Raw genomic sequence first — 17268 nt, forward strand, 5'->3', positions numbered from 1 at the left:
ATAATAATAATAATAATAATAATAATAATAATAATAATAATAATAATAATAATAATAATAATAATAATAATAATTTTATTTATATCCCGCCCTTCCTGCGATCAGGGCGGCTTACAACAGGGTTAAAAACAACAAGCCATATAATACAAAAAGATTAAAATACAAAACCATCAAACCATACAATAAAATAACAGACAAAAAAGCCCCATAGCCCAACCTCTTGGCCACGGAAGAGGAGGGAGGCCCACAGGATTTTATTCGGGGAATGCCTGTTGAAACAGGAAGGTTTTTAGGTCCTTCCTGAATTGGGCCAGGGTGGTAGACGAGGGTTCCTCTGAGGGTTCCCACTACAATCTTTGTAGTGATTTTTTTTCACTGTCTGTAAATAACGATTGCATTTGTACTGCAAGACTAATCAAAGTCACTGTGTAGGGATCATAAAACATTGGATGACAAGCATCTGGTAGCAAGAGAGAAATATCCTTCTTTTAAAGTGTCTTCTGTTGCTAGCACAGCCAAACAACCCTTTCTCAAACAGAGGGAAACAGCCATAGTTGACTTCCATGGATGGGAAGCCTTTGACTAATCAGAGTCCTGTAATAGCAAAGGTGCAACTGGGAGCACTGGAACCTGCAATTAAGGCTGAGGTAGACATGGCAGTGCTGTTGATGCCAGGTATGGTGACCTAAATAATGGTTGACTGTGCAGGAAAAGTTGGCAATGTTTCAGAGGCTTATTACATACTGTGTCATTTTATACAAGGCTTATTGACCCCCCCCCCCCAAAAAAAAAAAAGGGATTGCAAGGCTTTGCAGCTATCTGCTTCTGTCCATTTAAAACAAACTGTAAAGGTTGTGGTTTGTTGTTGTTTTTTAAAAAAATCCCAATATTATTACTGAGGCATGCATCACTTTACATTAGGCAATGTCAGGCCTCATCACCCTCATATTGTTTAACGCACATTAGTATCATACTGTGTGTGCATAGCACTGTAGTACAGATTGAAGGAGTTATTATTTGACACTTTCAACATAAATAAAATGACTTCAATTACCAGCCTAGCAGGAAGTCAATATGAAGTCCTTTCTTGAAATTAAAAAATTATAATTCAGCACATCTCTTGGTATTGCCAAAAACAAAAAACAAAAAACCCATCCTTATACAGTGGGATCCAGTTACAACAAGCAATCAAGAGAGACTCAGGGAAGCATTAATTTACAGGCACAAGCCCAGCTGAAATAATCAAGCATCTAAATCCAGAAATGAGAAGAAAACTTCGAAGTATAATACACACAAATTGATTGTATGTAATTAAGATCATTAGAGAGATTGTGGTTGGAAAAGAACAACAAATATAACAGCAAAAAATAAAGCTAGCAGTGGGAGGATGGGGCTGGGGGTTGGGAGAGCTGGTTAAAAACAAAAGGAGAAGCCTGAGTCTTTTGATGGTATATAGCAGTCTTTCAGTTCAAATTGGAATATGTTCAAATCTACAACAAAGAGAAAATTAAAACAGCAGTCAGTAAGGGTAAGATCCACTGAAGTCAATTGCAATGGCTTCAAGTATACATGCATAAGCTCGGACTGTGAAAGTACTTTCTGCAATTTAAACCTGGTAAATGTTCTTTATAGAATGTGCTCTGTATACAGTCACCCCTCCTTACTTGTGGATGTGAGATCCGTGATCTCAAAAATCAGTGGAGGGGCGACCACCGCTATTTTCTATGGGGCGCACGGGAACAAGCGTGTGCCCCATTCAAGCCTATGGGGCTTGAATACATATTGTGCAAGCCTCTGTTTTTGTGGAGGGTCTGGAATGGATACCTTGTGAAAATGGAAGCCAACTGTATAGCCTTTCTGACTAAAGAGATTATCACACCGGCAGATCAGCCAGTTTAGCGCGGAATGAAATTTTTGAACTGAAAATTTTCAAAAATAGGAGTTAACCATTCATTGTGAAGGTTGGGAGAAAGATAGATCAGGTTCGGGATGGCTAAGATCAGGACGCAATGCCTCCAAACTGAGTGTAGAAGTGGGTAATAACACCTGATCTTACAAAAATTTCAGCCTGCCTTAGCCCAGGCTCAGGCCGATTTGCCGGTGCGATAATCTCCTAAATTTAAAATTTGATACATTTTAAAGCAATAATAACAGTGAACAGTCTAAGGTGAACTTCACAGTAGATGAGAAGGTGAAATGGTAACCATGGACACTCATGGAGGCAACCCAATAGACCATGTTAAAGATTAGGGACTGGCATAGGAAGAAAGGAGGCAGAGACAAAGAAAGTATAATGTTTTCAAACTGGATGATGAAAGATAGATATGTGGGATATAAGTGTTAGTGAGAATCAGAGAATGAAAGAAATAGTCCGTGAGTGAGTGGCTGGAATTCTTGCTGATGGAAAATCAAAGCAGTAACTATTTGGCTTGAGCTGATGGTGATAGGAGAGCTCATGGCATAAGTTAAATGCTGGATTTGTGGGGGGGGGGTGATTTAAAACTTCAGGAGATCAGGTGCTACATAGCTCAGTGTTAATTTGGTGCAATGTTAATTTACCAAGAAGACTAAGAACCTTTTGAGATTAGCTCTACCTTCCTCATGTTCACCTGAGAGGGTGAAATAGAGTAACAGCAAGTGAGCTTCCACACAACAGTAACTAACTTTTTGGATCATTGTCAATATAAATGATGTATTACATTTTTATTATATTATTCTATAATTTTATGGAGTGATTATTTGATTGTGGCTGAAAGTTCTTGAATATCACATTGTTTCTCCGCAGAGCATTTTAAAAAACAGAAGAGAACAGGAGGTATGCAAGCAGGGCATAGAATAACCCTATTCAGGCTTTGTAAATATAAACATTAAATATGGGAGGGGAAAGGGAAAATGGAAGCAATAACTATTTGGCTTCAGGTTTGAAGGATGGTACTAGATTCGTCTTCCATCATCACCATTTTCATTACCAATCTTGTGTAAGGGGCAGTTTTTGGAACTGGAGCACCTTCTCTATTTGGTTTAGGTTTTTAAATCATGGAGAAAACTGCAACAAGCAAAGGAAGCTCTTTCCTTCAGAAGAATGTCCTCTATATGTGGTGGACAACTAAAACATTAGGGGAAGAAGACCTCTCCATACTATATATATTTGCTTATGTAACAAATAGGCCCAGAATGTGGAAATACTACTTTTTGGCTGTGTTGTTTTAGCGAGTCTTGGAATTGTACGTCAAAAAAGGATTTTTTCCAAGCTTTGAACAGAGTTGAGCTGAAGTGCAGCAAGAAATGAGTGGAGCTGCAATACCATTTCCTTCTACGATTTTGATAGGGGGGAAATGCTTTGATAAGGAAAACACAGAAAGTATGGATGAAATGTCATTGCTTTCCAATGTTTAATCTCATAAATATTGGATGTAGACCAGAGAGAGAGACTCTTTTCCTGATTTCTCTGGCCAAGCACCAGAATTCCAATATATTAGTCTGGCATGGTAGAACAAATTATCTGCAGTAGGCTTGTATCTTGGAATCTTCAGGAAAAGTTTAAACTTTGTTACAAAATGAATCCACACGAATGAAAGTCTGAGAGAGGATTTGATTAAAGGAACAATGGCTGTTTTCTGCATCACTGGAAATACTGCAGTTCTCCCCTATTTCCCCTCCTGGGTCATGATATGCTGGGTCTGTCCTTACTTGCCAAGCTCATCTGAAATCATTTCAAAGCTATTTTGTGTGTACACTTAGCAAACTACCAGTTGCACTTCAGGTGCTAAAAAATCAATGCCAGTGGGAGTGAAACCCTTGTAAGTGTTTCAAATGCTTTCCCCTGCCGAAATGATAGTGCACCAAATGTAGAAAGTGGTGACATGAACTAAGAGGCTGAAAAGCATTTAACCAACTGGGTAGTCAGAACCAAGGGAAATGCTGGAAGGATCAGGATCAGAAGGCCTATCAGACAAAGTCAGTGATAAGCTGAGTTTTTCTACTTCTGTCTTTCTATAAGAAAAGTTTTGCTTGAACATCAACCAAAGTTAGGCAAAGTGAACTTTTTTTTAAGGTTTATCTTGGGAATCTTTTATGATTTCATTTTAAAATGTTGGGTAGATAGCTATAATGACAGTACATTGCACTATAATCCTTGATGTCAAAGGGTTGTATACTGACTTGAGAGTGAAAGCAACATCAAACTGTGATCAAGATGGCAAACATTATTGAGAAGAGCACACAAGCTAAGAAACACTGCCACAGTTTTCTTTGCCCGAGTATACACTGCTCCCTCGGGTTACGAAATTAATTCGTTCCGCGGCCGCTTTCGTAACCCGAAAAGCCTTCGTAAGCCGAATTGCCATAGGCGCTAATGGGGAAAAGCCGCGTTTCGTGCGAAAAAGTGCCGAAAAGCACCAAAATTTTTTTTCGTAACCCGAAAAACATTCGTAACCCGGAACAATTATTTCCAATGGGATTTTTTTGTATCCCGGAAATTTCGTAACCTGGGTATTTCGTATCCCGAGGTACCACTGTACTGAGAAGAGCCAGTGTAATATAGTAGTTTGAACATTGGACTATGACTCTGGAGACCAGGGTTCAAATCACCACTTGGTCATGGAGACCCACTGGGTGATTGTGGGCAAGTCACACACTCTCAGACCCAGAAACCCTTGTGATAGGTTGGCCTTAGGGGCACCATAAGTCAGAAACAACTTCCAAGACACACAACAACAATTGGGAAGGGCAAGATTCTGCCCCTCTTCTTCCCTTCTCCCTCCTGAGATAACCGACTACAAACTACTTTTGCACTGTGGACTCAGTTTGCAGCAACTGAAGTGTGCTAGGTATAAAGGGTAGAAGTGGGAAGATAAGGAGCCCTGGTGGCGCAGTGGTTAAATGCCTGTACTGCAGCCATTCACTCAAAACCACAAGGTTGCGAGTTCAAGACCAGCAAAAGGGCCCAAGCTCGACTCAGGCTTGCATCCTTCCGAGGTCGCTAAAATGAGTACCCAGACTGTTGGGGGCAAATTAGCTTACTTGCTAATTAGCTTACTTGCTGTTCACCGCTATGATCTTTGGAATAGCGGTATATAAATAAAACAAATTATTATTATTATTATTATTATTATTATTATTATCATCATTATTATAAGAGATAATCTGGAACATTTTAAAAGCAGCTTAAAAAGTGGAGGAAGAGTGTCCCTGCCAAATTTGAAGAGTTGGACAGTATGATATTCAGATTAAATGAGTCAAAGGATAAACAAAGCTTACCTTTCAAGCTCTGATGAGCTGTGGATCAGAATAACCATACAGCCATATCCTCCTTTATGATTTTGCTTCTCCGCTGAAGTAATGTCCTTACTACCTACCTTGTTTAGTGTTGGATGTGAAGCATCTGTCCTGGTGGAATTCGTCTTGCTGATTTTGGCCAGTTCATGTGTCCTCAATTGTCCACAAGTCAGCTGTCATTTGTTTTATGGAATCTACATATTGATGGGTGGCAGTGGGGGCATCTGAAAATGTGCACATTGGAAAAGTCCAGATAGAAAAACACATATATCATGTTAAAATAATATATTGTTTAAAGATGCTTTAGTCAGTGGAGACAATATGTTCAATCAATGCATACAGTTTAAAGCACACATACAAATGGGCACTTTTTTTTTTTTTAAAAAAGAAAAAACGTGGTGTATATTTTGTTTTATGCTTACATTAGTGGTAGGCTAAATGTATTTTGTGAGCTGTGTCTACTCCCAAAGCCATTTGAGGGTGCCCTGAAAGATCCCCCACAAATACTGGCCTTCTAATGACAGTTGCACTCCTACAAGTCTCTGAGGGCAATGGTGGCCATTTCACTATGCTTAGGACCTCCTCGTTTTTTTACATAAGCTCTCTGCTTTTTAGAGGCAAAACAACAACAACAACAAAAATAACAAAAGTTTTTTGGGGACAAAACTTTTTTCCTGCCCCATAATTTTGTTTGGTGGATATGGACGTGACTATGGGATAAGTGTGGCCCACCACGATATAGTGGAGATAATGCAGTCCCTAGAACCCTGACAGGTGCCCACTTCTGATCTATTTGATACCACCTACACTTAGGGATGCCATATCCCGCCTGTAGGCGTGGCAATCCCGTTTTTGGTGGTCCTGGCCCGGTCCCGGTCCGGTTTCCCGCCAAAAGCGGGACTGCCCCACCCACGGCCACCCACCTCCTCCTCCTCCACCCCTGCATGCACCCTGCTTATGGCCGCTTCTGCGTGACCGCGCTGGGTGCTTGTTTTGGCCCCCGCCGGTAGGCAGCTCGAGCAGAGGCAGAGGTCCCACCCGAGTTGCCTGTATAGCCCCGCGCGCAGGCGCACAAGCAGGGGTAAGTGTGCGCTGCCGCCGGCCGGGGCCAAGGCAAGCTCCCAGCGTGGTCATGCAGAAGCGCGCGAGGCGGAGGAGAAGGCGGAGGTGGAGGTGCCTGCCTGCCTGCCTGCCTTGGCGCGCTCCCCGTCCACAGGCAGGCAGCCATCCACCTCCTCTTCTGCCTCCGCCTCGCGCGCTTCTGCTTGTGTGCCTGCGTGTGGGGCTATAGAGGCAGAGGAGGAGGAGGTGGCTGCCTGCCTGCCGCTGGAGTGCACGGAGGGGGAGAGCGCCAAGGCGGAGGCAGAGGAGGAGGAGGAGGGAGGAGGAGGGATGAAGGAAGAAGAGGAGGAGGGAGGAAGGAGGAGGGAGGAAGAAGAAGAGGAGGAGGAAGGAGGAGGAAGAAGAGGAGGAGGAGGAAGGAGGAAGAAGAGGAGGAGGAGGATTTCCATTCCATTTGTACAGGTTTGCTTTGTTTTAACAATGATACTGGTGATGATGATGATGGTGGTGGTGGTATTGATATCAGCAAGCCTTTGAGGTGATTTTTACAAACTCATGCACAGTGAAGAAAAACCAAAGTCCCTTGACCAAGTACACACTTCTGCGAAGTATAGTTGGTGCAAGACACCTGAAACCGAGGGCAAATCCACTTCTTGTGAAACCACCTTAACATATTCAGTATGCATAGACATGTGAATCCATGTTCAGTGTGAAACCCAAAGAGTTTGGTTATGCAATAAGCCTCTGAAATATGCAAGAGATTGCCATGTTAAGTAAAGCCATGTTCAATGCCCAAATGTGCTGTCATGTATTTTGGAATGGGGAGGGGGATGGTTTGGCCAGAAAGGGAAGTACATTTCTGCCATCTGTCTGGGAATAATGCCAAAATGTCCTCCATTTTGATCATGCCTAAGAAACATGCATTTATATTAACATTTTTTAAAAAACCATCCAATTTTTTCGTGTGTCCTCCATTGTTAAAAAATCTGTCCTACATTTGAAAAAAAGTCCTACATTTGCCTACATTTGTCCCGGTTTGGAGGTCCTGACTTATGGCAACCCTACCTACACTGCATCTGCACTGTAACTGCCATGGCTCAGTACTATGGAATTATGGGAACTGTAATTTTGGGAGACATTTAGCCCCTTCCCTGTAAGTAAGCCCAGGTGCCACAACAAACTACAGTTCCCAGAATTCCATAGCATTGAGTCATAGCAGTTAAACTGGTGTCAACCTGGGTTATTTCTGCAGTGCAGATGCAGCCGTAGGTTCTCTCTGTCTTTCCCTTTTGTAAATTAAACACCCTTAGCATATTGAAGAGTGGAGGGGAGTCTCTGAAAAAAATGGTGCATTTATCATATATTTTAGTAACAAAGCTGTAGCATATAATGATCTTTATGATTATAATTATAACCTGAACCCGAGTAATTATAGAGCCAGGCATAACTGCAGAAATAAATATGTAATAATAGATTGCAATGACTTTCTTTAAACCCAAACAAGAACAACAGCTGAACTTGCCAAATAAAAACTACCTATAAAGACATTTTGGTCTAGGCTTCAAATACAGATGGAAATCTTCTTCTACAAGGAAGGCCCACGCAACCTTTGCTTAGAGTTAAAGAAACTGAAAGACTAAAGGCCCTGTAAGCAGTTGCAGGGATTTCTTTAGACATTGTGAGACCTAGAGTCATCTGTTATTTAAATTAGGATTGGCCTTGTTGAAAATCTGTAATAACAAGGTTGGGTAACATATTTTTTCCTTTTTTTCCTTTTTCCAAAAGGGAAGAAATTTTGCGAGCTGGGGTGCCAAAATCTCCCTATCCTGATTACTTTACCCGCATAGATATGGAACTAAGGAGAATCATTGATAATCAGGTAAGAGCAGACATTAAAAGCAATACCTGCATAAATGCAGTGTGGTGTATTACAAATCTGCAGTTTGCTGTTATCAGCTAATAGATCTCAATAATCCCTTAACTACCTTTCCAAGCTATGGGGCATAAGCTTCCATTATTGGTAAGTTGTACGCTGACTGAGGCATGGCTTCTTCTGATAAAGACCTGATATGTATGTGAAGTATTGATGTCTTCTATGTATATTTCCCCAAAAAATGGGGCCAGAATTAGGTTGTCCTTTATAAAGCTTGGGAAAATTCCTTTTTTGAAATGCAGTTCTGAGAACCACCACCACCCCGTCCCCGGCAGCATTGTCAGTGGGCACAGTGGCTGGAGGATTCCAGGAGTTTTATTTCCAAAAAAGTAAGTTTTTCAAGCTCCGGTTCTGTATCCTGCCACAACAGATCAATATGGAGTTTGAAATGGGCTTTTGCTGGAAAAATGCTTAAAAGGGTCTAGAGCAGAGAGCAAGGAGCTTAAACTCATCAATCAACTTTAGTCTTCTTCAATCCAGTAGCATAGGTGGCAGTGGTGGCTTCTCCTCCTCCTCCTCCTCCTTCTTGGCAAATGTTAAGGCAAATTCAAAAGGAGTTCCCTGGACCTTCATTGAAAATAGCTCTGAAGAAATCTTTTCCATCTTCCACTTGTAGTAAAAGGATCTCTGGGGTTACCTAGCACATGCATTCTTGTCAAATTGATGCAGATAAGGAAAAAGGGTGTATGAGTGTGACCATGACTGAGGAAATTATCACATGGGGACTGGATAATGACAGGATCTCTCCCCTGTCCTTATCTCATCTTTGACTGCAATCCCGCAAAAATCTTTCAGATGCAGCGCTGTTGTCATGTCAATGAAGCAGCATTGCATGAACACAATCTCCTGTTAATGTAAAATGCTGGGGAATGCTGCTTCAATGATGGGACGATGGGATCTGTGTGACATCGTTTGACAGTCTTTTGCATGATCGTGGTCAGTTGTGCTTTCCAGACATGATAATGCAAGCAACATCTTCATTCCTTCCAATATTTCACATATGCAAACTGGGACATGTGCGACAAAGACAACAAAACTTATTTATGAGGAAGAACAGACAAGCTAGGAGAGACTGCAGGAGTTTACTTTCACCTGAACCTGCTAGATTGGGAATGGTCCCTCACCCTCCCCTCCTGAATTGACTGCAAACTATTGTTTTTGCCTTGAATTCAGTTTGCAGCAACTGAAGTAAACTGAGAACAAAGTTGGAGAAAGAGAGAGAAACTGGGACATGTTAAAAGCAACTGAAAAGTGGGGTGACAGAGGATTAATTGGGACTTTTACTGTCAAATTGGGATTGTTGGAAGGTATGCACCTTTTAAAATTCCCTCTTGTATTCTACTATGAAAGGGACAAGAACCCTGCTCTCTATTCACCTTATAAGCCTATCGTTCCCACAGATAAGGGCTGATGTATAGCAAGCAACTGCTACCAGGAACTGGCCCTTTTTTTCCCAAGTAAGCCCCCTGCAAATGTTTCCTGCAAATGTGACTTGCACAGGGATCATACCAGGGATCCTCCTCTTCCTCCTTCCTCCTAGAAATGACTTTCTGAATACATGATTGTCATCTTGTCAGCAAATAATGAGAGATGATGTGAATTGCAGGGCAAAAACAAAACAAGTGACTTCCAGCTTGTACTTCAAACACTATCCCTTGTTTATTTCTTTTTGTTTTTATTTATTTATTTTTAATATTTATTTATTTGCCTTGGCAGGCAAGGGAGAGGGTTGTTTAAATATAAACTGCTCATTCTGGAGCTCTCCAGGCACAGTTTTTCACTGGGTGCCAGAGGGAGTTGTTGCTGAACTAGGCTTGAAAAAAACAGGGATGTGAATGCTTAGGGAGGCACAGCAATCTTGGCGGGTTTGTGTGTGTGTGTGTTTGTTTGTTTTTTGCAGGTCACTATTCTAGAGAATGTAATTGCCACTCTTGATTCAGTAGCCTTTCTAGTACACTGTATTGAATACAGTACTTTCACTGCAACTTTTCCTTTTGAATTGAATCTGACAGGCCTCAAAGCAATCAAGTGGAAAGTGGCATTGCTCCTTTAAAACTAGCTTGTTTTAAAGTGTTTTTCTTTCATACTTTCAGTAGTAATTTCATTGTAAAAATGATCAAATGCCCACTCATCTCTGAAGCTAGCTAACTAGCTTGTGTAGGACACATTACTTATTCTAAGCATAATACTGTGGTACAGATAACTTTTAGAATGTGCTATCAACATTCTTATTAATAGTAATAGCCACACATACAACTTGGTTATGCTCTGTTTGGGCTTGGAGACTTCCTCTTGCCATTTTCTGTATAAATACCCAGAATATTCTGTATTTTGAAAAGTTCTTAAAATTTGCTGTTATTGAGCTAGTTCTGGGAATGAAAGGAAAGGAATATATGGATTCTAATACATTAAGCAAGCTTTGAGAGTTAATTCACCATTGAGTTCTGACTCTGGAGGCAGCAAAAATACTAAGCGTACTGAAATATATTTTATCACTCAAGGAAGTTCTGTCAGCTGATAGTAATGGAAACTGTGGCAAAAATACCTACAAGCTACTGGCTAGCTTATAGTGCTTTGTTAGAAGGAGAACATTTTATTATTTAAGATTAGCCAGTCCATAATATAATCAGGGGCATCCCATAAAATCAATCACCTCTTCCAAACAGCTTTTCAGAATTTCAAGTTCCTTCCCCTGTGTTTCAAAGTCTTATCACCTCTTTTTATGTGGCCATTATTTCCAAATCTCTTCTCCTTTATCCTCCTTTCTAAACTTAAGCTGCACTTCTTCTTTAGTAAACAACACATTTATTATTTCTGTTTTACTCTGAGCTGCAGTTTCTACACATAAGACTACACCTTCAGGGCCTCCATTAATGCAGTAATGATGTTGTTGAGGCTCAAAACAAGAGATATGAACTTCTCCTTGGTTGCAGCCCTTAACACTTTTAGTCCCTGCACAATATTTGTACAGATGACATTGGGTTTAAAAAAAAGATTATACTTTATTTTACACAGAGAGAGACTTCTGCTGAAAACTGTGAGCTTGGGTTGAAATGATCAATGCAAATGTTTGTTACAAATGCAGTGGGGAGCCCCAATAGTGACATGATAAAAACTTGGCTAAGCTCTGGTTATGAATACATTTCCTTCCTCAACACAGCTAGTACTTCTTCTTCCTTCTAGCCCAACAGTAGACTCCTGTTGTTTTTCTTCCCTTGTACTCTGTCTTCACACACTACTTGACCCCGTATTGTGTTTCACACCAGGTCCAGGATGTGAACATCTCCCTCCCATATTCCTATTTGACCCTCACGTTACCTTCGGTCTCCAGATATAGTACTTCCCTCACTGCTCCATTTGTGAAGTCTTTCATGAAGAGGGCTTATTTAGGAGTCAGTGTGGTGTATGGTTTGACTGTTGGACTATGACTCTGGAGACCAGGGTTCAATTCCCCACTTAGCCATACAACTCATTGGGTGACCTTGGGCACATCAAATGCTCTCAGTCTTAGGGGAAGGCAATGGCAAATCCCTTCTGAACAAATCTTGCCAAGAAAACACCATGATAGGGTCCCCATAAGTTGGAAACGACTTGAAGGCACACAACAATTCTTAAATTACTTTTTTAGGTCATTTTTTATTCATGAGGTGATTTTCTCACACCAAACTTTGTATATAGTCTCATCACAGAGTATGGTATTGCACTGGTTTATTTATATTTTGCCTTTCCCCCAAAGCTGAGACTCAAGGCAGCTTATAGAATAAGCAGAAATACAAGTACATGGACACTTTTTGATGAAGACACAAGAGAAAGTCTTTCTAGCACTATTTACCATGTCTTAAAGGACCCTTTAACAGCCAGCAGTTTTATCAAGCGATGTTCAGCAGGTGATCAGGGCACAGAAGGACGATGTTTTCAGCCTCTTTCTATCAGCACGTGAGGCTGCAACAGCCAGAAGTATGACCTATATTACAGCTAGCTTGTTGGAGGAAGGGGGCTAAAAATGCCATACTCTTGTGCCCTGATCACCTGCTGAACAGACCAACCTGACCTTGATGCAGCTACTGGAAGTTAAGGCAGGTTTAGGAGATTGTTCCAGGAGATGTTTCTTAGTTACAAATGTGTAACTAAGTAGGTGATGCAGGATATTGGTGAACATTATCGATGTACATGGCACCGTACAAAAATAAAACAGTAAGCCAGTCAACAATGCCAAAAGTATGTGTTGTTTTTATTAACTACTGCCAAGTCAACTTCCACTTATGGTAACCCCACAAATAAGAGATCTCCAAGTCATTCACCCAAGTCATCATTATCAGCATCAGCTCTGTTCAGGCCATGCAGACGCAGGGCTGTGACTTCCTGGATTCCGTTTATCCATCTGGAATGTGGTCTTCCTCTTTTCCTACTGCATTTTAATGTACCAAGTACTATTGTCTCTACTAGAGAGTCAGGTCTTCTTATGATATGGACAAAGTACCCCAGTCTCAGTTTAGTCAACTTGATTTCTAGGGACAGTTTGATTTGATGTGATTTCTAGGCTTGATTTGATCTAAGACCTATTTATTGGGGGTTTTTTTGCTGTCTGAGTGTCTAATTTTAAAATATATATAGATTAAAATATAGGCGCGTTACAGACGCGCCTAAAAGTACATGCTCAGCACGTACTAGGGTTAGAAAGGGGCATCCCTTCTGGACGCCCCCAACCCTAGTACGTGCTCAGCATGTACAAAATGGCGGCGCACATTCTACACGGGGGCTGCCATGACGACGTCACCACTGCGCCGCCTCCAAACGAGGCGGCGGGGTTGTGACGTTGTCACACTGCGCGAGGGCGCATAGAGCGCCCTTTCCGCAGCTTGAGAAGGAGCTCCGAAACAGAGCTCCTTCTGAGGTTTGCATCCCTGGCACAGCCTCCTCGCTGCCATCAGGTGTCCTTGGGGCATGAAGCCCCAAGGACACCATTTTCCAGGCTGCGGGGAAGTGGCCTTTTGCCACTTCCCTGCGGCCTGGAAAGTGCCGGATCGGGGCCTCGGAGGCTACCGTTGTGGCAGCTGAGGCCCCGATACAGCGGGGAAAGGGCCGCTTACAGGCCACCCCAAACGGGCGGTCTGTAACGCGCCATAGTCTAATTTTAAAATACATATAGATTAAAACAGAAAAGTTATATTTAAAATAACTTCTAAAACCTTTAGATGTTTCCCATTCTCCCACTGCCACCCCTTTTCCCTCGAGTGTCCTGTCTTATTTGGATTGTAAACTTGATGGTGGGAGATTCCCAAATTTAGATTTTTAAGATCCTTTAGGTGACTTTTTGGCTGAAGGGTGGGGTATAAATACTGAAAATAAATTAATAAATGGATAAAATGCAATTAAACGGACTGTAGAATTTGAAATCATTTGAAACATATCAATTTAAAAAAATACTCTAAAGATAAAAATGGGTGCCCTTAAAAGAAGAAAAAAACAGTCAATTCTCCAAAGCCTGTTGGAATAAAAGGTCTTCACTTGCCAATGGAAGAACAGCAAGAAGGGAGCCAGTTGTGGTTTGTTGGGGCTCATTCACACTTACCTTTTTGTACCGAGGAGTATCTGGGTCTCCTCAGCGTTTCAAATCTCTCCATGCCATTTTAACCCTGTTCCTATTCACACTGGGCGGGGGAGGAGGAAGGAAAAGGTAAACTCCTTCTGAACAAACCTTGCCAAGGTGCATCCTAAGTCAGAAATGACTTGAAGGCACACAACAGCAGAGGAGGGACACCATTCTTTCGTAAGAGACCTCCCCCTAGTCTACCCTTTTTTAAAAAATGTAAAGTTTTCCCGTCAGTTTGTTGCCTCCTCCTGCCCATCCTCACACCTTCTCACCCTCCTTCAGCTCCAGTGCAGGCCAAAAAAATAAAAAATAAAAATAAAGTCACAGGGCCGGAACAAACTGCCAGCTTCAAGTAGGCTTAAAGGCATGGCATTTACATGTGCCATGCCCCCAAGTTGCCCGGCAGTCACACTGGTGATTACACACTGGATGGCTTTGAGTGATTTTGGGATTTGGCATTTAGACACCAAACACCCCCAAGCCAGCTGGAAGCTATCTGAAGTTGTGATGGGACAGCTTCAAGCTGCCCCAAATTGGAGCAGCTCTTGCTGCTTCTATTTGGGCCAGATTCTGGATGGATTGTGGCCATGGCTGTGGCTCTACAAAACAGATGAAGGGATTAATGTGAAATGTACTGTTATTCTCTTTCAAAAATTTGTGGGGCAGCAATCACCTCTGCATTTTTTGTACCTGTCACCTGTAATTTTTTTTCTAATGCCATTACTTTATCATTTAAAGAGCTCCACCTTTCAAACTGAATAATATATTCTTCAGCTAAATGAGATTTCCAAGCCATAGATTCCCCCCCCCCCTCCGGTTTAAGACATGGGCAGGGCAATTTCACAATAAAGTTTATTTCTAACTGGAAATTTCCTCTCCCCACTCCCCAAAGAGTAAGATGTTTGTGGTTTGGAAAATAATAAAGACTTGAAGAAGAATAGGTTCAACATTGAAAGCTGCTGTGGAAATGCATCATGAGTTGGAGGGTAGCAGATGATTTACATATTTTAATGTGCATAAAATTAATGTAACCTAGCCAACACAGCTACCCCTGAATATGTTTCCTGCCTATGATTTGTATGCATATGGTGTTTGCTAGGTCATGGCTGGTGAATGTGTTGCTCTCCTTTTGTGATGCTGATCGCAGGCAAGTGAGGTGCCTTTTGGCCTGGTGTCTTTTGGCATTTCACTTTCAGATAACAGATTTTGGCATATTGAAAAGCATGACAATTCTTCTATATTAGCTGAGTCTCCCAGCTAGCCAGAATGGCCCTGGATTCTAGCTGCATGGATTCCATATATATATATATATATATATATATATATATATATATATATATGAGAGAGATGAAATTCTGTTTGAAAAGTCAATACATACATGCTTCTAACATTTGTTTTTCAAATATTTGACCTATGAATTGTAAGTTAACTTTATAACATGCTGGACATGTGCTTTGAAACAAAGAAACCTAAGCTTGTGAGGATCATATCAAGAGATTTTAGCCTGCTCAGCAGTACTTTAGAGAATGTAACCACTCTGTAGGATGTACATTATTCACTCATGCCAAGAATATTTCTGATCACTAGTCCTGCCAGTGTCAATTTTCTCAATCTTTGTAGCCACAACACACAATTAAAGCAGTTTAACACCATTTTCATTGCCAGGGTTCTATTGTACAGAATCCTTGGATTTTTAGTTTGGTGAGGTATTCAGTCTGGTTTGTCAGACAATTCTGGTGCCTCCCCAAACGTCAAATCTCAGGATTGTCTAGTACAGAGTCAGGACACTTAAAATTATGTTAAACTGCTTTAATTCTACAGGAGGCTACATCCTTCATCTCCAGGATTTGTGTTTCCTATAGAGTCAATACACTAGCATGTTTTTAAGCTCTCTAATGAAATAACCTTGTGTCACTATTGTTTTGCAATAGTGGGAAAAGGAATTGCATCTCCGGCTTAAGCTAGAAGAAAAACTCTTGGAACTAGAGCTTAAAGAGAAACAAAAACTGGAAGAGGAGCGCTTCAAGCAAATAATGAAATGGCGATTTGAGAAGCTGCACAAGACAACGAAACCATATGAGCTTCCCTTTAAGCATGAAGATGACGAAGAATTGGCTGAGGCAAGCAGCAGCAGTCAGCTGTCAAGTCCACAACTGTCACAAACCTGGACATCAGCTCTCTTAGAGGCTCTCCCTTCCTGGAAAATATGTGTAACAAACCCTAGATCTTTTTTTTAAAATATAAAGCCTGGAGTCCTGAGTACAGGGGGGTAGAATGGAAGGAGTGCGCAAACATTATCCTTATGATGTTCCACTGTGTGTTTATTGGAGTAAAATAGAGTCAGGAACAGTCTGGGGGAGGAAGGCAGCTTGAGACTGATTTTGAGTGTAAAAACAGCTTATGGGAACTAAGTTACACATTCTTTCCCATCCCACTGCTTCTTTGTTCAAATTGCAACTCCCTTGGACTGATTTTCAATAAAAGCAACAAAAAAGCATTGAACTTCATAACATACATTCATACATATTTGGTAGTCTGTTCTAAAATTGAATTTCCTCCCTTGAAAAACAGTGTTTTTGGGAAAGTGTTTTCTGTAGAGATCAATGTCAAGTTCTTGAGCTGTTAGATTGCTTCACAGTCCTGCTTCTGAACACAGTCAAATTTTCTGTACCATGTTAACAGAAATGCATTCATTGAAGATTTTCAGGGCTATCATTGGTTTCTGTTGTCATTACACCATCATATTCTTGTATTGTCCTTTCTTCTCCTGTTGTCTGCATCACCTATGTTTATTCCCTAACTCTCCCTTACATACATTGTAACATTCTCATTTTCCCCCTTTTCTTTACATCATTTATTGATTGACATGTTCCAACAACTTGCCTTTTTATTGTTTAATCCCAGAATCGAGGTTAGCATAAGATTAGTGCAACATGCCACAGTCCTAATGATATCACCCAGGACTGACCCAGGAAATAATAAGCTGCAACACTGACACTCCAAGGACTACAATAGATAGCTTACCATATAACAATCTTCAAAAAAATGGTTGTGTTGATAATTCCAAATGAGTTTTTATCAGGCTTCCATAAACAGAGGTGCATTAACATTTACAAACCTTGTTGATCTGGATGGAACTGCTGATAACCTGAATTTACAAGAAGTCACTGGTAAGGTGTTGGGCATTTCTCACTTGAGAGAAGAAGTATAAAATGTCTGCAATGTTTTGTCCTACTGTGAAGAGAGAGGAACAAACAAACAAACACCTGCCTTTCTAAGGTTCATGTCTTTTCACAAGGCTCCCTTCACAAAAATTCTCAGATTTGATTAGGATTCTTTGATCTGGTATTAAAGGAGGGCTTGGTTTAGCTTGATCCTGGTTTGTAGAGCTGGACCCATACCT

General features: G+C 41.1%; 1 protein-coding gene across 1 annotated transcript in view; it reads left to right on the plus strand.

Annotated features, from left to right (window-relative positions):
- Positions 1 to 16372, plus strand: part of TMEM232 (transmembrane protein 232) — a 186271-nt gene extending 169899 nt beyond the window's left edge. The window contains 3 exon segments of the mRNA XM_042451062.1: positions 8125 to 8218; positions 15797 to 16015; positions 16018 to 16372. Coding sequence (XP_042306996.1) covers positions 8125 to 8218; positions 15797 to 16015; positions 16018 to 16089 — 385 coding nt within the window. The 3' untranslated portion in view covers positions 16090 to 16372.
- Positions 16373 to 17268: the final 896 nt, after the last annotated feature.

The sequence above is a fragment of the Sceloporus undulatus genome, chromosome 2, assembly GCF_019175285.1.
Source record: "Sceloporus undulatus isolate JIND9_A2432 ecotype Alabama chromosome 2, SceUnd_v1.1, whole genome shotgun sequence".
Taxonomy (NCBI): Eukaryota; Metazoa; Chordata; class Lepidosauria; order Squamata; family Phrynosomatidae; genus Sceloporus; species Sceloporus undulatus.